This window comes from Salarias fasciatus, chromosome 13 (genome assembly GCF_902148845.1).
Source record: "Salarias fasciatus chromosome 13, fSalaFa1.1, whole genome shotgun sequence".
In the NCBI taxonomy this organism is placed as follows: domain Eukaryota; kingdom Metazoa; phylum Chordata; class Actinopteri; order Blenniiformes; family Blenniidae; genus Salarias; species Salarias fasciatus.
Genome location: NC_043757.1, coordinates 11,306,980 through 11,330,294, shown reverse-complemented (window position 1 = coordinate 11,330,294; position 23,315 = coordinate 11,306,980). Strand labels below are relative to the sequence as shown.

Sequence of the window (23,315 nt, the reverse complement as noted above, 5' to 3'; positions counted from 1 at the left end):
TCCAGTGTATGTCAGACATTCTGTAGTGTGGATGATCATAAAGGAGTGAATAGAAACAGTGACCAGGTTGAACCAGGGGGTCGCACTGTTGTACTTTTTATCCCGGGCCAGGCATGAGCACCGGAAGTCTCACCGTAGGAACAGAGAGGTGGAAAACCGTCAAGTTAGCAGAAATGCACAGATTGCAGAAGGTTCAATGAGTTCAGAATAAAACAGACGCTCTTCATCACTGTTTTTGTCTTCAGCAAAATGAGCAGGAAAACTTAATGAAAAGAAGAAAAACAAGGAGGATTTATTTTCATTGATGTAAAAAAAATAAAAAAAATACAAAAATAAATGGAAAACAAATTATGAAAATAAAAACCGCACCAGGCTGAGGTAATAGTCATACTGCCAGTAAAGAAAGCTATCTCAAGGGTGATTTTGTAAAAACGTGAATAAAACAGTTCGAGAGTTTTTTTTGGGGACATTTCACTCTATTTTTCTTCTATTTTTCACCAGAATCTATCAATAAAATTGAGGTTGTAGCGATATCTGGTCATTCTTTTTGTAAAAGTAGACATTTTCATTTCTATCCCTCTGAGTCACAACAAAGACAGACTTAAAAGTTAAAATTTGAAGGTCATTATGGGATATTTCACTGGTCTGGCCCACTCATAAAATTTGGGTGTGTGTCTAATTTTTTAAGTGAACCACATTCTGTCTTAATCTATCGTTATATTACTAATGGTTGTTGTGTGCTGATAGCATTTTATATTTTTCTTAGTGATGTGAAGTGTTTGTCAACATGATGTCAGAATTTAATTATAGTTGTTCTTTCAAAAACAATAAGTTATAAGTCGATCTTACATCAATCCTACTGAAATAAGAAGTGAATGAAAAGGCATTAGATAATAAATGATTGAACCGAGAAGCAGACCTCAGTTAAACATAGTAAATTATTTTGAAAGTCCTTACCGGAAGTAGCGCGCGCTCTGCTGCGGCGGCTTGACGCCGGAGTTAAAACAGCCTCGCGGCGGAGTGGGAGGAAGCCAACTTGGAAACACGGCGGAGAGAGACTCCCTCCTCCAGCAGGCGCGGTGTTTCGGGCGGACGGCGGCTCGGACGCAGGCGGACTCCCGGAGCGGCTGGTGATGACCCACCGCGGCGGACCTTCACGCCGCTCCTCCCCCCGAAAGCCTCCTGGAAGTTCGGGCTCCGCTTCAAACTTTCGGCGGGGCTGCTCGCGCTGACCTCGACCCTCCGCGTTGTGTTTGCGTGTTTCTCTCTTCTTTCCTCTTGTGTCGGCTGGCCTCGGGAAGCGTCCCCACATGTCCGCGGCCGCTTCTCGCTGAAGTCTCGCCGCACGCAGCCAGGTGAGCGCGCGGGGCGCCGCGCGCGCTTCGCTCCCCCTCTCCGTGGGTGCGTTTACTACACCTGTACGCACGCAGACGGCGTGACGCCGCCGGACGGAGCGCGAGGAGCAGCCGCCGAGCGTCGGGACGGAGCTATGGAGCCTCCTCCAGGACGGAGCGGGACCCGGCGGAGCCCCGCGGCGGCTCCCGGGAGAAGCCTCGCGCTGGATGCGGTGTGCGCCGTCGGCTTCATCTGCCTTCAAGGTGGGTAAAACCAACATGCGCGTGGAGTGTGTGCGTCGTTACGTGGAGCACGCACGGCTGTGTTCAGGTAGATGCTGTGGATGGAGGAGAAGAGCAGATTGGGACCCCGACATTGACCTCTGAGGTTCACCGTGGTCTGCCGGGATTAATAATCTGCATCGTAGCAAACCGCAGCAGAAACACTTTACGGTCCGCAGCTGGATTTCTACTTAATCCCAACATTTTTCACCTGGTTGAATTTTTACATTTTAAGAAGTTTAGTTTGGGGAAAGGCTGAGTGGGGACCCCTCCCCCACTGAGCCCATTTGGTTCGAGGGGGAGAAACTCCTGGATTTTACAAGCTTCTGCCTTTATAATGCAAGATCGCCACATTCCCCAATACAGGGGCGCTCAACATGCGGCCCGCGGGCCAAAACAGACCCACTGGAGCACAGTTACAGAAACAACGTTGGATTATATTCTTAAAATTGTTTATCTTGTTTTCACCAACAATTAAACCGTTTTAAGTACATGTAGCATACCATTAGGAGTCAAACTGAAACATCAGAAATGAGTTAAAACATCAAATATTTACCTCTTTCATCGGATTTTCCACATCTTTTTTTATTGTGGGATGCCTCAAAAAACAAAATAACAGAGGAGCTGCAAATACAAGACATGATTCAATTAACCATCTTCATATTACTTCTTTGAACTGATGCGAGGGTGATCAATTGGATTTGTCATTATTTATACTGAATATTGCTATTTTTTCCTAAATATTTTCACTGGAGACCAAATTGATGTGTTTATGGCCCCTCAGCCTGCTGTGTAACACTGCTTTGGTTGTACTAAGATGCTCGGTGTACACCACAATACAGCAACTCATCTGTTTGCATATTGCTCCACTTACACTGTGATAGCATTTCCAATCTGGAATGGGCTGGTAGTTGTATGATAGCAGGCTTCCATGTACAATTGAAGCATCCCTGCCTTGTCATTATGCATTCTCTGAAGTGTACTTCCATCGCTCACTCTCAACGCATTGAATACGCCATGTCTGATTATCATATTCATAACAGCGTTTGCCTGTTGGAGCCGCCTCCCTGAGCCCCAGCCTGGCACGCTTTCATGGGTGCCATTTGTATGCAGGCTTGTGCTTGTGCCACCACCGGCTGATTGTCACCCTTGGAAAGAAAAAGAGTACGCAAAGTTCGTAACCTCAGAGCCGCAGAGTGTGAATAAAAGAAGCCAGGAGAGGATTCTTCCCAGTTTGGTGTGAGGAATGCTCTCATCCTGCCAAGCGATTGGGCTCATTAACTCGCCGCGCATCATGTCAAAACTGGGAAAACTGGATCCTGTTTTTTTGTCTGATCTGATCTCCACAGTGTGCCTGAGCTGCCTTCAACACGGCCGTGATAACTGGAGTGGCTGAAGGGAAGGGGTGCGGGGGAGAAAAATTAAAAAGAGGCATTCCTTTAAGTTGAAGTGTGTCTGGCGGCCCCCTCCCGCCGCCTCATGGTGCCCACTCTGGGATCAATGTGTCCTCTGTGTGCAGGCAGCAGGGGAGACGGGAGGCTGCTTTGGGCTCTGTGTTTATGAAATATATGAATAGAGCCAAGCCAGGTACTGTCACGACAGCAGTGCTTTTTCAGCCCGCTTTAGAAACGTCCTTTTTTTTTTGTTTTTCCCAAGGCCTTTGAACGCACTGCGAAGAGCAGAAATGGGGCCTTTCTTCCCACATTAAACCGTCCACACCAAACACGCCATGCTGCTGGAAGCTTGTGCGATGCGCTTGATCTGGGTATTGTGGTTAAATATTTACCCTTTAAAAGGAAAAAAAAAAACACACCAATAATCACTCTCTTCCTTTGGCTTTTCTGTTGGTCTGGTTTCTATTTGTTGCTGGCTTGGCTGCTCGACTGGATTCATCCTATTTGTGGAGGTTATGTCCAGAATGGTAATGCAGCATTTCTCATCCTTGTCCACCCACTCAACGCGTTCGCCCTCTGTCGTCTTATTCTGTTTTTCGTTTCCCTTTCATTCCCTTTTGCCCTCCCTTTCACCAATTCAATGTAGGCCATCTCAGACCTGAAAGATTTATGTGGAGAAATGACGGGGTTTATTGCAGCGGCGCTGAGATAGATGTGTCCTCACCTCTGCTCAGACCCTCGTCTTTGATCTCCCTCCCTCGTGGGCAGCCCTCAGGTCTGGGCGCATTAATAATTTGGATGTATGGGGCTAAATAAAAAACACCCCCCCAAAAAAAACAATATTTACTCTACAGTGATTGACCCCAGTCTGCACCTAAGCTGCAGCCGTCAGAACCGTCTTTTCTTCTGGGATTTGTTGCAAAATCCGATGTTTCACCTGAACGGTACAGTGTCGTTGTGGTGCAGAAGCTGTCCTGAACTGACGGCTGCAGTCAGGACCTCCGTGTGTCGTATCGCAGCAGATTCAGTGAGTTACTGTGCAGGATGTGTCATCTGCGCTTCGCTTTAAAATCTGCGATTAACCCCTGCTGTGCCTGCAGGCTGTTTGGCTGCATGCTGGTTCTCTTATTCTCTGCAATTCATGCAGGATGAAAGGATCCAGACAAATATATTGTGTGGAGGAGGATTTGTTTGTTTACAGTTGGCTATGAAATAGAGGAGTGCTGTTGATTGCATATTAAATAGATTTGGTGGGCTATGAACGGCTCATACTTGTATAATGTCGGTGTGCGACATGAATGTTGGTTATATTTCATGCTGTATTTTGATCTGCCCCCATTGTGTGGTTTTTCTGTCTGTTTTTCCCACTGCTGGAATTGATCTGATGCCATGTTTGTTAGAGTTGCAGTGGCTGATTGTTGTCAAAACATCTGTGCCGTGAATTACCGACATCTGACACAATCCATTATTACATTCCTTTAACACGCTACAGGTTTTATCCCATTTGTTTAGCTTCTGATGGAGGGTTTTTTTTTTTTTTTCATGGAGTATGGAATAAGGTGGACGTTCACTACTGCAGCATTTTTGAAATGTGGTTTTTGTGATTCCTCTGCAGTAACACAGCAGGAAATGAACGTTTTGCTGCAGGTCAGAATGTTTCATTTCAAATGGTTCTAACCAGGTCGCTCTTATTAGTTACAATGTAATATGGTAATTTCAAATATGTAGAGGAAAACCAGTTGAGAGGACGTTCAAAAATCTTGCCCTGTATTTTACACTTCAAATCTTCTGGAGTTTCAGACGTAAACCCATGTATTCTCCAGGCACTCGGAGGGAGCTAACTTTGAACGCTGCATTTCTTGCCTCGCAATTCAGGACCATGTTTTATGATTTGTGAATATTTTACTAAAACGCTGCAACCCAAACCAGAAACTGCAGTTTCGTATGAGTCGTGTTGTTTTCTCAATTCATTTATCGGTTGTTTGTTGAGCCGACGTGCAAATACAGAGTTCATTTTACCGTTTCCGGTCTCATGGCTTCTTCATTAATGAAACGATGACGGGTGAAACTCCACACTGCCACCTAGTGCCTGAAATAGAAATACATCTGGTTTCTGTTTTTATCTCACAAAACGCTGTGGTGTTAGTTATTGGTCTTGGAAGATTAAATAGTTAAACGTCCGTTCGCTTGCATGTTTTTCTTCACGTGTGGCCCAGCTTACAGCAGCATTACATCAAATCTGAAGAACAGTAAAGCTTATTATGAGAACTTGTTTGATCTCTAACTCTGACTCAAATTACCATTCAGTCGTGTTTAAATGCATCATAATTGGATTTAGAAACCGAGCTGATTCTCCCCCTGCGGCTTGTTTACTCCCTTTGTGTTTTGAGTCCAGAATGAATGAAGTGACATGACCAGTGCTTATTCAGTGGGCTACAGCATGGTTGTGGTTGTTTGTGATTTATTACATGAAAGAGTTGGTTAAGTATACACTTTGACTTAACTTTAGATTAAGCTAGGGGTGAGATTTTTACATATATATATATATATATATATATATATATATATATATATATATATATATATATATATATATATGTCCATAAATAGACTCCAAGTCTTCAAGAAATAGTGGCGTCAATACGACTGCCAATAGAGAGACCACAGGAGCCAGATGAATAATTAGGTTTGGCTCTGGCCGTGTTCTCAGAGTTGAACCAGTAGCGCGTGATGAGGGAGCATTTCTCAGTCCTCCTCTGTCCTGGTCGTTTATCACACACTGTTTATTCAGGTTTAGGTGAAACCTTTTGAACTTGAGAGTCCTCCTTTTGGGTGCGTGCCGTTCTTTTATAGGGGTCTCTTGTCCCCGGGGGAGGATCTTCTTGCGCCCTGTAAGAGGTTCCAGGCCTTTCTGCCCGCTGTCTCCTATATAGGCTCCTTGTCGTGTCTAAATTGATGCGCCTTCATCATCTCGGCTTTCTGTCCTCCTGCTCGTGACCCCGACATCGATCCGCGCCTGCCAGCTTCAGAGATGTTTCGTTTGGAAGTAAATCAGCGAGCAGGGGCCGAGCGGCGCCTTGAGCGAAGACACTAATGTGGGTGATTTGGACTTAGACGAAACTTTTCTAAAGATTTGCTGCTTCTGTACGCGCTGTTGTCCTCATGTCAGTGAAGGCGGCGAGAGAGGGAAAAACAGCTCGGTGGTTCCTCGGCCTTCGCTCTCGCTCGTAATTCCGTACTTATTTTTCTTATGAGAAAAACAAACTCGTAGAATAACAAGAAAACCACCTCATTCATTTAGCTTTGGTTTGTTTGCCAGCTGCTCAAAGACGTGTTGAGTGGAATGATTTTGAAGTTACGGATCAGCGGCTGCCAGAAACGACACTCTCTGCAGCCCGGGGGGAAGATTAAAGAAAGAAGAGATGGATATCGCAGCCTTTAAGATGTTGTGTGGGATAATATTTTCCAGGCTCTGACATTTAAAGCTCCGACATGTCCGTGGAGGAAGTGTTACCTGCTGATTCGGGCGTGAAGACGGAGCGTCCGTCATGTCACCAACTTAAATAAGCAGAGCTGGTCATGACCAGTGGCCTCCGTTGGCCTGTGAGCGATCAATAAAGCCAAATAAACAAAAGCACAGCACGGACCAGAGCTTCTCACTTTAACTGATGATTACTGCACCTAATGACCCGTGGACTTTCACTGAGTGCGTGCATGCTAGCTCATGTGTTTGTGGTTTTGCTGGCGCTGCCGTCAGACCCTGCGGTCGTGATTGGAATCAGCTTCGGTAGGTCTGCGTCTCTTTGCCGTCGTCGCCGCTCCGCTCCGATCCCCAGCCCCGTCTGGAAGGACCTCTTGTTGTTTATTGACTCGGTGCCTCCACAGATCCGTCTCCCCGCCTCGCCAGGAGGGAGGGGTCAGCTGCATCCCCCCCTGACTCTGTTGATCCTCAGCATCACTGCTGTGGCGTCTCAAATTACTGGCCGCCGTGCTTCTGTGGGCTGGTTTGGAAAAGGAGCTGCAGCTTACCAGTGATCTGACAAAAAAACACAGAAGTATTGTTGTCAAGAAGTAATTATAACTTCACAACAACAGGGATTCTTCTTCCAGTCTGCTGCCTGAGGTGTTTTTGTGGAGTTTACATCTTCTTCCTGAGCCCATATCAGTTTTCTCCAGTTAGTTCACCTTCCTCGTGCAATACAGAAACCAGCTTTTTCCGTTACCTGGTGACTCTGATTGGCCTCTTGGTCTCTCAGCCTTGGTAAAACATCCACGATGTGCCTCGTCCCTTCACCCAGGGCTACCTGGGATCAGCTCCAGCTCCCTGTGTCGAGAACTTTGATTTAGTGGATACAGGAAGTGGATAAAGCACCAGTGATGAAAATATTTGTTTTTGCCACCAGTCCAGTAATTATTACATTTTTCCTTCTTCACCAAACTTTCATGTTTGGAAACCTGAGGCAACCTCTAAGTTAGTGCAATATATTCTAAAAAACACTCTTTAGTATAATTAACTCGCTCTTTAAGCTGTCAGGAAGATGTTGATTAGTATCTAGAAAGATGAGAAAGGCTACTGCATATTGCATGTGCTTCAAGCTTTTAAAGACACCAATGGTCTTTAGAATTATTCGTCTAATCTGCGGAGTCAGCCATCCTCTCCCTCAGCAATGTGGCGTCATTGTGTTCTTATCAGACGCTCTGACATTTTTCCTCGAACCTTCAGCGTCTCTGAGCTGCTCTCTCTGAAATCACTTATCTGCCATTAGCGAGAACCCTGCGGTTTAATGTTCACTTTGAAAGGTACACACAGATGTTTGCAGTCGTCTGACACTTAGATAGCTGTAAATCCTTCCAGAAACTTCCCCCCTCCTCTCACCCCCGCGGGGCAGGTGTGAGGCCCCTGGGTGAAAGTGAAATTAAAATCCCTGTTTTGTTCGCGGCACCGAGCTTGTATGGCTGCTCCGCCACATTCAGGCGGCTCTGATTGAAACGTGCAGGAATGCCTCATTTGGCCTCAGCCCGTTTACTTCCAAGGAAGGCAGAAGGGGGGGGGGCGTTTGGGGGGTGGGGGTAGAAAAAGAGGGCACGAGAGGAGAAAGGCGTCTGGTATGCCGTTGCGTAATCCCAGCAGCCGTTAACTCTTTGTGTCCGGAGGCTGAATGAACTCATCACAGCAACGGGCCACAGGCAGCGAGACACCAGGCGGCTCTCCGCCGGGGCCCCGGCTCCTCCCCGCCTCACCAGCGCGTTTAAACAGGCTGACAGGGCCTCCGCTGCTTAATGGGGATGGCCCTCAGCTCTGTTTGATCCAAGGATTAATGGGGTCAGCTGGCAACAAGTGACCCCGCACAGGGGCCGGTTGCTGCTTGATAAGAAAATATCCTCCTCCTCTTCGCCGCCGGTCTCCGCCGTGGGGTTGAACAGCAGCTCAAAGGCCACGGGGGAGAGCGACTGTAGGTCCGTCTCCATGGCAGCGCCGTGCAGCGGCGACTTCCTGCTCCCCGGCACCTGATGAAACCCGGCGCTCTTTCCGCGCAGGACTGGAGGCGGGCGGCTTTATCTGCTCTTGGCACGGAGTGGGAATGCTTCAGAGCTTCGCGGCTCCTTTTCAATCGGCTCTCATACACTTTGGATGCAAACCAAGCGCCGCAGTGCAAGTGGCGTTTTCCCAGGCTGTGGGGCTCAGTCGTGTCTTTTCAGCCGTTCGCTCAAAAACTGAATATCTCCCCACTGCCGTTTTTCTAGAAAGTGTTTTCTTTGATATTACTCCTCAAAGGAACAAAGAGAGTAGACTTCTAGATGTCTCAATTATATTTTTTTTTGTGGATGTTTGGATGTTTATAAGGAACAGAGGCTTGAAATTATTAACAAAAGGGAAGGCTGGTCGGAGCTGCATACCAGTGAGCGTTCATCAGGAGGACTTTGAGACAGTAGCATGTCTAAAAATGGCTCTCACACAATCTGGCTTCAGTGTTTTACCGAGTTCAGTTTGGAAAGTTTGTCCTCCTCATGTGTTCGTCTCTATGGCTGCCTCCATTTAAAGAGATTTCCTCTCAGCTTCACTTTTTTTTTTTTTTTTTTTTTTTATTATTAAATGGGTACAAATCCCCTCCTGGCTACATTTCCAACCTTAAGTGGTCAGTAGTATTTGTGTGGAAACAAAGATTTGTAGTTTCTTCTCTTTTTGAATGATGTTTGCATATTTGGCTGACAGAAGGAAGGAAAAGAGGAAAATCAAATCCTCCTGCTCTGGCGTAGGGCTGCTCAGTGTGCAGGCTTATAAATCAAAACGCTCTGATTCTTTGTTCTCCGTCTGTAGATGGTTTGAATTACTGCATTAGCTTGTGAGCCTCGCCTCGTCTTCTGCCTTGTTTTCATGCTAATCCTACCTTCCTGTACATTTTCACGGTTAACCTGCACATCATAGCCCTGCATATTAAGTATGTTCCATTAAGCCACAATGATCTGGTCGATGCAAATAAGATACTTGAGCAATTGTAGATGATAATGTTAAAAATGTGTGACCAATCTGTAAAAGCTCATGTGGGAGAAAGTGAAATCCTATTAAATCCAGCTTTTATCATAAAAAATGCATGACTATACCTCGGTTTATGTTGGTGATATTAAAGAGCCTCATCAGCAGGATAGAGGTAAAGTGATAAAGTACTAATTACTTTTATTTAGGAAGTATGTTCGCACTAATGCTGCAGTTAGAAAATTGTCGCAGTCCAGAAATTTTTTTTCGTTTTAATAAAATGTGTCTGAATTGTGTAAATGTCTCAAAGTGAACGTATTTTTTGTTTTTATTCTCAGTGAAAGCGACTGCAGTTCTGTAAGCGTTTGTCCAGAGTGTTGGTGAACCAAGACACACGGTTCAGGACTGAAATTCAGCCAGATGATGCAATGAAAACCTACCTTTTTTACTGGCAAAAGTGCTTGAAAATGTGAAACTGAAAGCATCCGGTCCCTACGAGGAGGTTGAAAAGGTTGAAATTGGACATGGAAGGAAACGAGCTTCTGGTCATGCAAGGCGAAGAGGATTCCAGATTGCACGCTTTTTTTGTGATTATCATAAAAAAAAGCATTTGATACGAACTTTTTTTTTTAATATGCTCTTATTTACATTAAAAGAGTGTGTGTGTGGGTGTATATATATATATATATATATATATATATATATATATTTTTTTTTTTTTTTTTTTTTTTTTTTTTTTTTTTTGTGGCTATGTAATTTCTAAGTTTTAGAATCATCATATTCAAATATGACCAGGGGATAGAAAGCCACCATCTGGTGAACTGTCTCTTCAGTTGGTGAAGCAGGTATACAGGATGTATGGATTGATGGCATTTGACCATAAAATTAAGTGATCGAAAGTCTACTAGTAAGATGTTCCCTCGGGACCCTGTATGACCTGTGATTAATTGACTGATTTCCTCTCGGATCAATATTCATTCCCCGCAACCAAACTTGCTCTGGGCTGTTGGTTATTGGAGACTTGAAGCAGCAGCGCGTTTGGTCGTCCTGATATCACCCTGTGCAGCATGCAAACGGGTAGAGAGACTGACGAAACTGCAGCTCACGATGCTTCAATACTCCGTGCAGTCATGCTCTGCATTTGGCCAAAAAGTTGAAACTCCCGATCCCCACGTTGCCAAGCGTTGTGTATGTGTGTTTCTGTAAAAGTTACTCCTCCATTTTTCCCACAGCTTTTTTGTCTCTTGTCGGATGCGCAGCTGCCAGAACTTCTGGCAACGCTCATCTGCATTAAACAAAACTTAATCTCTTCTGTCACTACTATGCAACCGTCAGTCAGCACAGGCTTGTTCAGCGGTGTTAATTTGTGTAGAAAAGTTTATTTGTTTGTTTTATTTGCTCGCTTTTTGTCCATTCTCCAGCGCTTGAGTGGCATTCTTACAAATACCTGACGTTTGCCCTGCGATCAGCCTCCCACAGTGGAGCGGCTCATTCGGCGGATTTATTTATTGGCTCCAATAATTGCTTGATGAAGCCTCGGCTGGCCGGCGGTCTGTCACACGGCCTCTCTGGCAGCCGCTGCACGGAGCAGCATTGGCACATTACGGCCAGCGCCGGTGTGTATTAACAAACACTAATTACCACCGCGGAGACAGAGGCTCGTTACACATTTTTATTTTGCGATTTCTCATCGTGCTGAACGTCTCGCGGAGCCCGCACAGTTCCGTCTGGCTGCCGCCGCTGTACTCGCACTCTGTTTCACCTTTCACATCCCCTTCTTCACTCCGTTTGTTCCCGTCTCACAAACTGTGCCAAATTCTGCCTCCCTTCAAAGCCCCCGTCCTCCTTTCTGCTGTCCTCCGTCTGAACCTCCCTCGGAGTCTGCTTTCACGCCAGACTTCAGTGTGTTTTTTAATCAGCTCCGACAGAGGGATGGCACAGCGCGGGCGGAATAACAGAGTAGGTTCGCAGCGTGAGGGAGTCTTTGGTGAAACTCGTCCTCTTTTACTCCCTGTCTGGAAAGTGGTTCTCCTGATGGAAGTTGTGGCTTTGAGCTCGTTTTTTTGGGGAAAAAATATCCACAGAATTAGTCTCTTCTCTCTCACCCCTGTGCTGACTGTAAAGAGTGGTTTTTCAGTCCGTTTTAGAGTCCTGGTTTGCGTCTTTGTGCCTCGCGTTGAGGTGTCACATCTGTTCATGACTCCAGAAACATCTGCCACCGGAACGTTCGTCCTTTGTGTCGTCGCTCAGTCCCTCATTGTTCGCCTTTTTGGGCCGATTGTGATGCTGCGCAGAGCGTCTCTTTGTGGCTTCCTCGGTCCATTTCACTGGATACTGTACGCGATCGTTCTCGAGAACTACTCCTGACCGTTCAAGGCAGCTACAGTTTGAATTTAGGGTCTTTGAGCAGAGACTCGGGGAAATTGTTTTCAAAAGGTTTTTCCGTTCAGCCAACGATTTTGCTCACGGGGGGAAACATTTGATCCAAGTATTTTTAGGGATTGTTTTCTATGAACACCATACTGAGAATCTGGACCTGCTCGAAATCGCAAATAGAGGTTTTCCATCAATAAATCACTTCAGGGAATAATTTCCATTTGTATTTGCAGCTATTCTGAATGATCTGCAAGCTTTCATAACTTCGTGGTGTAATTGGACTCATTTGTCCTCTAGTTTTCCTCAATGTGAGGTGGCATCTTCTTGCTTTCCTTAGAATGTCACATCAATAATCAGTAAATGTTGTGTTTTCACTCCTAAAGCTTCTTTTCTGATCTCAGAAGTCTGAGAAATATTACTTGTTCAGTTGAAATGAAAAGTAAAATCCGGACTTTATTATGGACATCAGCTATTACCGGCATCTGTCAGCAGCGTCGGTGCGCGCCCTCAGTGGTCATTCCTCATGGAGGACAAACATAGCGCAGCTGGACAATAGGCTCCTCTGTGCAGGTGCAGGCCAGCCAACACAACCTTGTTGATTACGGAGCGCAGGACAGTGTTTCCTGTCCTTATCGGCCGAGCCAACGACAGATAGAAATGCCCGTGTTGTGTCTGACAATCGACAATGGTCTCCCTGGCCGCCCCTCCTGCGCCAGATAGCACAGGAAGTGGATGTTTTGTGGCCGTTGTTTCCTCCCGTCGCTGCGTCAGAGCGGATGGGGATCTCCGCCGTGTCCTCTCCGCCCGTCCTCCCCCGCCACCCTGCTTTCACCACTCCCGTGTGTGTCCTCGTCCTGGACAGAGGTCTGCGGACCCGTCTTTCCTCACCGGGTGGCGGCAGGTTCGGCTTCCGTGTGTGTGTGGGTGTGTGTGTCGTCAGGGATGGAGGACAGAGGCTGCCGTCCCCCCTGAGGGTCTGGGCAGCAGCCGCGGCGGTTGAAGGCCGCCGGCTGTTTGGCTGTTGGCTTCCTGTGGGGCAGATGGGCTGCTGGACACCGAGCTTTAAGTGCCACTGGAATTTGAAAAGCACATAAACACAGACCGTTGCAACACACACACACGCACACACGCACGCACGTGTGCCTGTGTTAGTTTGGTGGCTCGTGCACCTGAGAATACAAATCGGTGTATTTATACCAACTCAATTTGTCCTGGTGTGTATTATAATGAAGGTACTACACCTCTTTTTTTTTTCTTTTTTTTTTTTTTCCAAGTGGACTGGGCTGAAGTGGGTCAAAGTAGACTTCAGATTTGCAATTGTAAAGCTGGGCCCACTTTCCTCCTCTTTTTTTTCCAGCCGTCCACTCCTGGCTGTCTCATTCTCATGCATGACCGACGATGCTTCTCCCCCGGACAAAATTTTAAGTGAGCTCATCTCTCCTGCCGAGAAGTATAAAGTACATCACCGACTGGGGGGGAAAAAAGCTAAATGTTGTTGCCGATCGTCTCTGCAGCCGGTGCTGTACTCTGGCTCATTTTGCACTTTGGATTAAATCTTCTTTTTTTTAAACAAAAACCTCTTGTCTTTTCCCTGTTTGTTGTGCTCTCAGTGAGAGTATAATTTCCAGGTGTAATAAACTCCGCCGTCATTCAGAACCGAAGCTGCATATTTCTGCGCCGTTGCGCCATGACTTCACCGTGGCTCTTTCATCTCCGGCTGTGGATGGTTTCCAGGCAGACGTCTTATTCTGCCTTTGTGTGGGCCAAGCCGCCCCCCCACCCTCCCAGCACATCCACCTCCCGCCCTCTTGCGCTGTCATTTCAGAGGAAGCAAAGAAAAGGTTGCAGTGAAAGCTACACCTCTGCCTTCCCCGCAACCTTCCAGCTCCGTCGCGGCACGAGGTCGGATGACGGCGAGCCTCGGCTGAACCTCTCCTCTGCTCGCCAAATGCTCGCGCCGGTGGCAGCGTGGCGTAAAAGAGACGCAGCAGGTTTTTGACTCTGAAACAGCAACGTCACACCGAGATCTCAACAACAGCAACAACAAAAAAAAAAAAAAAAAAAAAATGGAGGTCAAAACTGCTGTGCTGTTTTTCACTTCCGCTAAGGAAAAGTGTGGAAGCACAGCTTTAGAATTTCCCTGTTGTCCTGACAGTTTTGCTGAAATGTCACAACCTTTGCTCATTATCAGTGATTAAAACGACACCGTCAGGTGGAGCGTCTTGTGTGAGATGCAGCTGTGCTTAGTTTTATGTCGACACACTGTGGTTCTGCGAGCCCATTCTCACACTGGATGAAACGGTGACGCGTCGTTTGACAGATTTCACATTATCGGGTTCATATCACAGGAGACGCACAGCGCTGCTGCCCATCCTCCTGATGCTCAGTTTGTAACGTCATCACTGTGGCAGCAGGGCACACAAAGGTCTCCTCTTCCTCAGGGATCAACAGAAACTCTTTTCTCAACCGTTCAACAGTATTTTTGCTGAATTTTCAACATGATCTAGTTACTCCTTCTAAGTAGCTGTCGCTCCGTTGACAGCGGGCACTTTTAAATTAAGTTTTGACAATGCGATTGAGCTGAAATGACACGCCAGCCTGTTTTCTGGTCACACAGTCGCTCGTCAATCTGATTAGAAACCAACTTGGAAAGTGGACAGATTGTCCTCACATTAACAAAGCACCTAGCATAAATGGTTTACCAGTCAGTGTGAAAACCTCTAAAGTGAGACCAGTTGTCACAGTTTTGTGTCTTAACACGTTTTACAAATTATCAGTTTCTGTAATCCACAGCTGTTTTACCAACCAATAAAAAGATAATTCAGTTAAATTTACAGCGGGGAAATGATGGCTTTTCATATGGGGTTATGAGATCCGTGTCACCACTGTAGCACATAATGGACTTGTAAGATTACTGAAAGGAAAAAAGTAAGAGGCTTTAACCCTCTAATGGGTCGTTTGACTGGATTTGTTTTGATGTTATTGCTGTGGGAAAAAAAACGTGCAACATGTCCAGTGCTTCGGCTCCCTCTTCCCCCCCCAAGATAAGACCGTCCGTGGTGAGCTGAAGTCAGTTTGTACAAACCTCCTTCCAAAAACTCCTGAGCAGAGTTACAGAAATATGTGGTGAACCTCGTCATCTAACCCTTTGGCGAAGTTTAATGTCTTCATCAAACATTTTAAGTTTTATTTGACAAAAAAATGTCATAACGAAAGAGAGTGGTTTTGTGATGAAGCGCGCCGTTCCCCTTGCATCAGCTCCGCTCGTTAGTGAAGCGAGGTTTCTCAGCTCCACAAGTTCGTCATGAATTAAACAAGCAGGAACTCTTCGTAGACACTTGCACAAATGTTTCTCATCTCGAACAAGAGAGGGAGAGGAGTTGGATGTCCTGCAGCTTTTCCTTCACTCCTCCTCTTTTTGTTTGATCTCTTCTCTGTAACTCTTTTTCAAACTCTGCGTCTGTTTCAAAAAGCATTAAACATGAGCGTGATCCCCCGAGCAAGGAAACACGGAGAGAAATTCACAGAATATGCTGAGCATATTGAAGTCGCACAGCGAGCCCGATCCCCCCCCTCAACCTCCAAACCACCCCCTGCTGTCGGCCTCTGCACCCCCGTTTCCTTCTGTAAATACCCCCATTCACAAACTCACTCTAAAATCTGCGCACTTTCTCAAGTCGCACCTTTCCACTCAGTTTTCAAATAAGAGCCTTGATCACATTAGAAATAACGTTCTTGTGCAAGTGTTTTTAGAAGGACTCCAGATTAACCCGTGGCTTTTCAAATTTTGTGGGAAACCAGGAAATAGTGATCGGTAGATTTAGTTCTCTTATATAGTGCTTGTGTACTGATTTATCGGCTCCCAAATTTCAAGTGAAAACGCCTCATTGTTTATGCTTTTCCCCTGATTAACGACTGCCCTGCGAGGCGCCCGGTGTGTTGCTCAATGACACTTCTAACAGATGGGAGGATTGAACCCATAACCTTCCGATTAAAAAAAGACGGCCCGCTCTCCCAACTCGGCCACATCAGGAGTCACAGCAGAGGAGAAGAAGCTTTTGTTTTTCTTTTTTTTTCCTTTTGTCTCCAAAGGAAAATCTCATATTTGCACATAGGTGACACAAGTCATCACCTCCCCTCTGGCGCCGCAGGTTTTAAAGGCCGCCTGGAAACGACACAATTTCAAAGTAACTTTAATAGCAGTCTGACGTCGGCGGAGTCGTCTGCCGAACTCAGACGGTGCTCCTCCGTGCTCTAAAACAAATAGCCCCGGTGGAGACTGAGCAGCTGGAGGACGTCGGGGAGGCTGAGAGGGAGAGACGAGGTTAGAGGGTCAGAGGGATGCTGGGGTCAAGCAGCCTCCCCCTCTCACCGCCGACCCGCTCAGGTTTCCTCGCAGATGGACTCTAACCAGCGCTAACCTGATTCAGATTCAGGAGGAGACGCAGGATGGAAGCGTGCGCTCCCAGGCGGCAGCATGGCAGCGTTAATGAATGATTAAAGGTTAAGGGCACAACAAGGATCCGTTTGCCGCTTATCGATTCACCAGTGACTCTAAAAAGGCTTTTTTTTTTTTTTTTTAAGCTCGTAGACACTTGAATTCACTCAATGCAGATTTTCTGTGTTGCAGAAACTGATTCCAGCTGTGAACCGATGATTGAACAGTGATTGTGAGTGATTGCCTGATTCAGTGAGCTTGTTTTCGGGATACACAAGCCTGTCCTTTAAAAATTGTAAATCAGAACACCAAACTGGTTAAATCCATGGAGAAATGCACATGGAGGTAAACACTTTCAGAGGAAGATCGAGCTTCCTGAGGTGATCAACCACCAGGTCTTTGACAACTTGCTGAAACCATCACAAATCATTTCCCGTGTGTGTGTGTGTGTGTGTGAGACCCAGTGAATCACAGACTGTTATCTGTTACAGCCTGGTGTGTAAAGTGGCTCCATGAGATCACCGTCTTTTGTGGTTGCAGGGTCATAAATGATGGTACTAATTATATTGCGAGGTTGCAGACTACAGTACTAATTTGTTTCTCTTTTACAAGAGACGCATGAGTTTGCATGTTGTAACTAAGCCAGTAACTTCTCCAAATATTCTAATTTGTAGCGTTTAAACCCACATACTACTGACTAGGACTCGTAAAGTGATACTATTTGCTGTAATGTCATGAGCAGTTAAGTTCTGTTTGATATTTATTTGATTTTTATCTGCAGATCATGACTGGAAGTCCTGGTCTTTACCGTATCCTCCTTTGACTATATGCAATCTGGGTGGGAGGACAAAGGTTTCCTACGATCTTGTGGTGTGTCTGATGTCGTCTGATGTCTCTTAACGGCCTGTTTTTAGGGCTGCTTTAATCTGGCCAGCTCCCGAGGTCTCCCTCAGCTGTGGCGAGATAATTCCTCCAGAATTTGCGGAGCGGAGAACAAATAGTTCTTTTTAAAATTGCCAGTCAGAAAAAAGAAAAAAAAAAAAGAAGCCGTAATTGAATATGAAGTCATATGCTTCTCATTGGGTTGAAAAATCCTTTTTTTGTGTGTGTGTTAGATACTGTTAAGTGTGGCGTTGTCCTGTAATTACTGTAAACAATTCTCTGCTTCTCACAATTCTGGTTGGAATGTGATTGTATGAATAAGACAGTCTCATAAAGGCTTCAAAGAGGTTTTATTCTTCTCCAAGTATGTAAATAAAACCTGTTGGTACAATTTTTTTTCTCCCTTCTGACAAGTGTTGAATGCTAATCATTGTGAATTTGGAGTAGTGATTTTCAGAATATGAGCAGGCCTCAACTGGGAAAACATCAACATTTAATGAATGCCAAAGATTACAAACTTTAATTTTCTGTGTTTTTAGAAGCAAACGTTCTGAGGATTGGGAGTCAGGGTTATCCTCACACAGCTAATTCATAGCCTTACTCTTGGTAGTACTTAACTTCATTGATATCTATACTTGCTTACAGTTTATTGGCCTATACATATTGTGCTCTCTGCATTTTACCTGGTATTGAGCCCTGGGAGCGACGGCTCGATGTCCACTCGAAGGTAAAATCATACTTTGAGACGGTATCTGAGGAGATTGAGCTCAACTGTGCTGGTTCTTTTGGCTCCGATCCGGCAGAGATCATGCTAATCCAAATGGAATAACGGCTCGCCTGCAAAATAAACAAACTATCCCGAGGCAGCCTGGACTTTTTTCCCCCCTTTGAGGACAGTTTGCTTTAGCTTGTTGCTACATCGAAAGGCTTTGATATTTCATGAGGTTTGCACTTCGTGCAGCGAAAGGGAGAGTTGGGTGGCGGTGAAATAATGCAGCACAGTATTAAGTTACTGAGCTCTGATATTTTTCTTCATTTCAGCAGCAAGGGGCAGGCTTGTCAGAGCGGTATTTTAGTGGATTGGTGGCGGGGCAGGGAGGCTCGGGTGTGCCCTCAGACCTTCAGGAGTGGGGGCAGGGGGGGGCGAAGTCGCTGGGATCAGTGGCTCTTTGTTGCTGCATGTTAGAAAACGTGTATTGTGACCATCGGCTGTATGCCACAGTCCCTTCGCTTATGCTAAGCCTCACCCCGGGTGTCAGACTTGTCAGCCACAGTCGGAGCTCTATGATCAAAGGTCAAGACGCGTGCGTTAACCTCGGGTTCCAAAAACACTGGGGCTTCTGTATGACGTGACCTCTCGCCCCTTAAACAAGCCAAATCTGGTCCTTACAGGGTCATTATCTGATTATCCTCGCCGTGTAATTTCACTCAGGAAACTCCCATCTTGGTTCAGCTGCAGCGGCCATGTTGTGTGTTTAACACGATTTTAAATCTTGACAAATTGTCACTTTGACTCTAAGCTGCCTCAGCTGCCGCACGTTGTGTGTTTACCCGGACAAAGGCGCACTGTTGGCGCATTGAAAACTCCCAGGATGTAAATTTCTGGCCTGCTACTAAAAGCATTCACAGAAAATATAGTGTATTCCAGCTTTAGTAAATGAATAACGTTCTGACGCAGTGGCTGTCCGTTCCTGCTCGGCCCATCTCTTTCCGTTTGTGTGAAACTCAAACAAAGTCCTGTGTCACCTTGCATACCTCCCCTCACTGTGATGGATTCGTTTTGTGTGCATTGTTCACTGTACACACTGTTTGGAGGGTGGATCGGTCAGAGGCAGCAACGAGAGGACAGCTCCTCCGAGCTCATTCCCTGACGATCTGTCAGTCTCTCCCCGTTGAGAGGCGGCTTTTTGCCGGGAAAGCTTTTCATGGCGGAGGTGTGAGGCGGGGAGCGGGCAGAAAAACAGGTTTCCCGGTGATAAATAGCAGGCCCGCGTTGAAAAGTGTCTCCTTTCTGACAGGGGATCGGCCTTTGTCTTGAAATGCGAGCCGCTGCTCTGCAGCCACTGCCAGCTTCTCAGAGACTCTGACTTTCAACAGGGCAGAAAGAGAGGAGCAGAGGGAGGAGGGGGAGCTTTAAGTTACAGGGGGGGGGGGATGCCTCGGGGTGACACGCAGGGAGAAAAAGATTTGAATGGCTGTTCCTGTCTGTTAAAGGGGATTACCATTTAATTAGAGCCATGGTCAAGGATATGCCAATCAGAGCTTTTCAACTTGATGAGATGCCTCCTGATGTCCAGTGGTTTTTATATTGTTAGACTCAATAATGATGGAAAGGTTTTTTTTTTTTTTTTCTCAACTTCACATGTTAATCATTATGTTTAATCTGTGTCTTTAATTCTCTTCCACATCATTTATGTAGTTAACATTTTCAATAATCCGATGCATTTTGTGTGCTTCATAAGGTTGTCATTACCGTCTGTATCGGTGGGATGAATCGGGTAAAGTCATTTGCCCTTCATTTTAAATTTAGGAATCAGAACCTCAGACTTTCCTGGGTAGTTATGAATTTAAAACAGCCTTTTCAACTGACATAAAGCATTCAGTGGTCTCTGAAATTCTCTGCCCCAGGCTGCATGGGCAGAACAAATGGGAAGTCGGTCTGTTGTTGGCAGCCTGTCAGGATCACCTGGATATTTTTTATGGTGACATTTATGTCGGTTTGATCAGTAAGAATATAGCACCCAGAATTGATTTGGTCTCTCGACAGAAAAGCAATAATGCATTAAAGAACAGACAGTGGCGCTTTGCGGGCCATGTTGGATCAGTGTGTATTAACCCAACTTTATACGTATGTTCTGAAAGGTGATTGATCATTTGCTCTTGTTCAAATTAGAAGTATCGAACCTGAATTTATGACTTATTTTGTCTGTTGTCCAGAGACGCTGCGGCTGTTCTGAATGTCAGACTTCCCCTTCTAATAAGCACAACTAATCGAAGGAGCTGACACAGATTACAGAGCGAGAGTGGTTTCCCCCTCTTTTCTTCTTTCAGAACATCGCTGCACGCTCAGAGAAACTGGAAATTCCACAGACATTAGAACCTCATCTTTCTGTCAGGAAGCTGCCCCCCCCTGCCTCCCCTCCTTTTCCCTCAGCAAAACACCTAATATGCGCAGCCCAAGTGGTCCATTAGTGCCGGCAGCAGAGGTATGTTCCAGCTAATGTTTATGAGGAGAATCGTGTTCTCTGGAGGTCTCTTGTGCCTGTTTAGAAGGATGGTGCTGTTAGAGAAGCGCCTGCCTCAGTATCTGGGGGTGTGGGACCCGCGTAACCCCGTCTGTTCTCATCTGGTGTGCTCAGGTGTGTCGTTTGTTAATGTGTAGGTGAAGCTGGTAAAAAAAAAAAAAAAAACGGTGAATTGAGGTGGGAATATCCCCACAGCTCGAGGGCAGGTCTTTGGACAGCCAGCATTCATCTTCATGGGTCAGAAAATTCACTTTAGTTCACGTCTCTAGCACGGTAGTGCAGTCCTGGCTTTGATGGCAGCTCTACTGTCGTCGGTGCAGCAGCCACTTCCTCCAAAAAAACCAGAGAGGCGAAACTCTGCTCTCCAGATCTTGTTTCCTTGGAGGTGAGCCCGCAGGAGGAGCGTGTGCTGTCAGGTGATGGATGCAGTCCGTCTAATCTGCACCCGGTGTGTCATTGATGGATGCGGGTGACTGGAGAGAAGAGTGTGTTAGCTCATTACCGCTGCTCTACGTGTCAGAGCGCCCGAGCACCTGCCTTCAGTGAACTCTGCATGCACATACATGCATGCATAGAATAGCTCTTGTTTGGTTTCACAGTGACCCTGCATGTCCTGAATGCAAGATGAATGGGCGCTGTCGGACTAGACTTGGTAATGAATGAGGGATGGTGTGACTCACGAGGGTCACTGAGTTTTATCATCATATTCTTGTGGGATGAAGGTTTCTTTTCTTTATTTATAATTAAGAGCAAATGTTTACCCCTCGCAGGACGTATAAACTCAGACTTCTCTGCTGATAAAGCTGTGGGAGAGTCAGGCATGCTCGGTGAGGCCTTCCTGCCGGTGGAAGTGTGGTTTCCTAAGTTTATTAATATTAGCCGTGAGGTCAGATGAATATGCGATCTGAGCTGTTGTTTGGCTTCAGAAGGCTTTGATCAGACAGCGAGAGCATAAGGGAGTCAGCAAGAGTCCTGAGCTCACCGTGACTCACCAGGACTTTGAGAGGATGGATCTCATTTTGCAGTAACAGAAGAGCGTCTTACAGGAAAACACCTAAGTGTGGCGGACCACCTCTGTGAGTTCGGTCCATTTTTTTTGCCAGTTCCACTCATGAAAATACAAGAGGTCGTTGTTCTTGTTTATTCATGCGAGTAAATTGATTATCTTTGGCTGAAGGCCTTGGTCTTTGCCCCTACTGGCTGTTAAAACCGGCCGATTTTGCCCTTAATGAGATCATCCCATCATCGCCTCGTAGGACTGCCAATACCCGGCGATATTGGTAATCAGGGTAAAATTGGAGGTAATTGACACGAGGCAGTTGCAGTGAGTCACAGAAATACCACAGTCCTGTTGCATCACGCATGTGTCCACAGTTCCCACCTCCAGTGTTTTCTGGTGAGTCTTACTTCATATTTGTGCTTTTATGCCTGACTTCTGGCCTGCTGCCTCCAGGTAAGATGTAATTAAAGAAGTGTGTCATTAAATTGACATACTTTGCGCGGAGCTTCTCACGTCTTCATAGATGGAAAATAGGAAAAAAATTGTGAATAACGGATCAAAAATGAGCATAAAAGTGTTGAAAGCTGCCGAATGGGTCATGTGACGTGTTATGATTGAACAGAGCCATTTCCATGCACGCTATCTAAATTAGGAATCAGGATGCGCTGCGGTCGCTCATTTATTAATCGTCTAATCGGATTATGTAATCACCAATACTATCTAAATTTATTCCGATGATCTCACGCCTGTACTTGAAAAATGACGGCTGCTGCCGTTTAATTGAAGCATTTCATTAGCGCTTGTCTCTCCGCTGTCTGCGTGTGTGTTGCCCCTCCCACCGTGTGCGAGCTGCTACCCATACTAATGCCCGACGAGATTTTAGAGGAACCGCCGTCGAGGTCTCGTTCCGGGCGCTGTAAAAGGAGCGGGAGGTGGGGAACCGGGCTTCACGGGGCTGTCACTCTCTCATTGAGGAGCAGAGGAGCGCGCCTCAACACATCTTACTCCACTACAAAGGGAGACTGTGATGTACATACAAATGAGCCCATAATAGGTGGTTTTGTCACTCAATTCCTTCTTAGTTTAATCTGGCAAACAAACCCCTCTGTGTGCCTTGCGCATGTGTGTCGGGCCTGTGCCTTCGTGCACATTTCACACATCCTTGCTCAAGAGTCTGGTAAGCAGACACTCAACTCAGCCCCCTTCGTCTTCTCCTCCCTCAAACCCCCCCGAACTACCGCTCCGTTTCCCCCCCCCTCAGTCCAAATCCTGGGAAAAGCAAAACATTGTTCATTCCCGGCGTGCATGACCTGCAGGAGATGGTGTGTAAAGCAGGAAGTAATTAGAGCTAATTATGCTGCCTTAATCATTGGAAAAAAAAAAAAAAAAAAGCTCCATGGTTGCTGCCTCACCCCTGTAGCTGCTTAACCAGCATCTTCATCTCGTAATTATTGTTCATAGTGGCTTATTGTTCAGTGAGAAGCAAAGTCACATGATGTCTATAGTTTCTAACCTCTGGCTCATCTGAAAACGTGCCAGCATATCCAAGATGCCTTCTAACAGATGCCAAATGTGTAATAATCCCACATTTGTGATTTTATACAATTGTATTTCATTTGTGATCCTAAAACGTACAGTCAGCCGTAAGGATTCCATGTCAATAAGTCTGCAGTTGAACAGAACTGTGTTTTAAAAGTGGCGTGCATGAAGACAGAAAGAGAACTCATTGGGATCATTGGCGGGGGGGATTTCCACACCCTGCAGTAAGACTGGAACAGCTTTTCGCTACACTCGCTGTGATTGCTGCTCTGCAGTTCATCCCCTGTCTGATGCGAGGTTCAAGGTTACTTTATTCGAACCCTTTGTTAGATTTGCAAGCGTTTTCTGTT

The 23,315-nt window shown here is 46.0% G+C and overlaps 1 protein-coding gene across 1 annotated transcript in view; it reads left to right on the top strand.

Annotated features, from left to right (window-relative positions):
• Positions 1-1,032: 1,032 nt before the first annotated feature.
• The window catches only part of ptk7b (protein tyrosine kinase 7b), a 73,838-nt gene continuing 51,555 nt past the window's right edge, over positions 1,033-23,315 (top strand). The window contains exon 1 of the mRNA XM_030105845.1: positions 1,033-1,598. Coding sequence (XP_029961705.1) covers positions 1,490-1,598 — 109 coding nt within the window. The 5' untranslated portion in view covers positions 1,033-1,489. The remainder of the gene's footprint in view (positions 1,599-23,315) is intronic.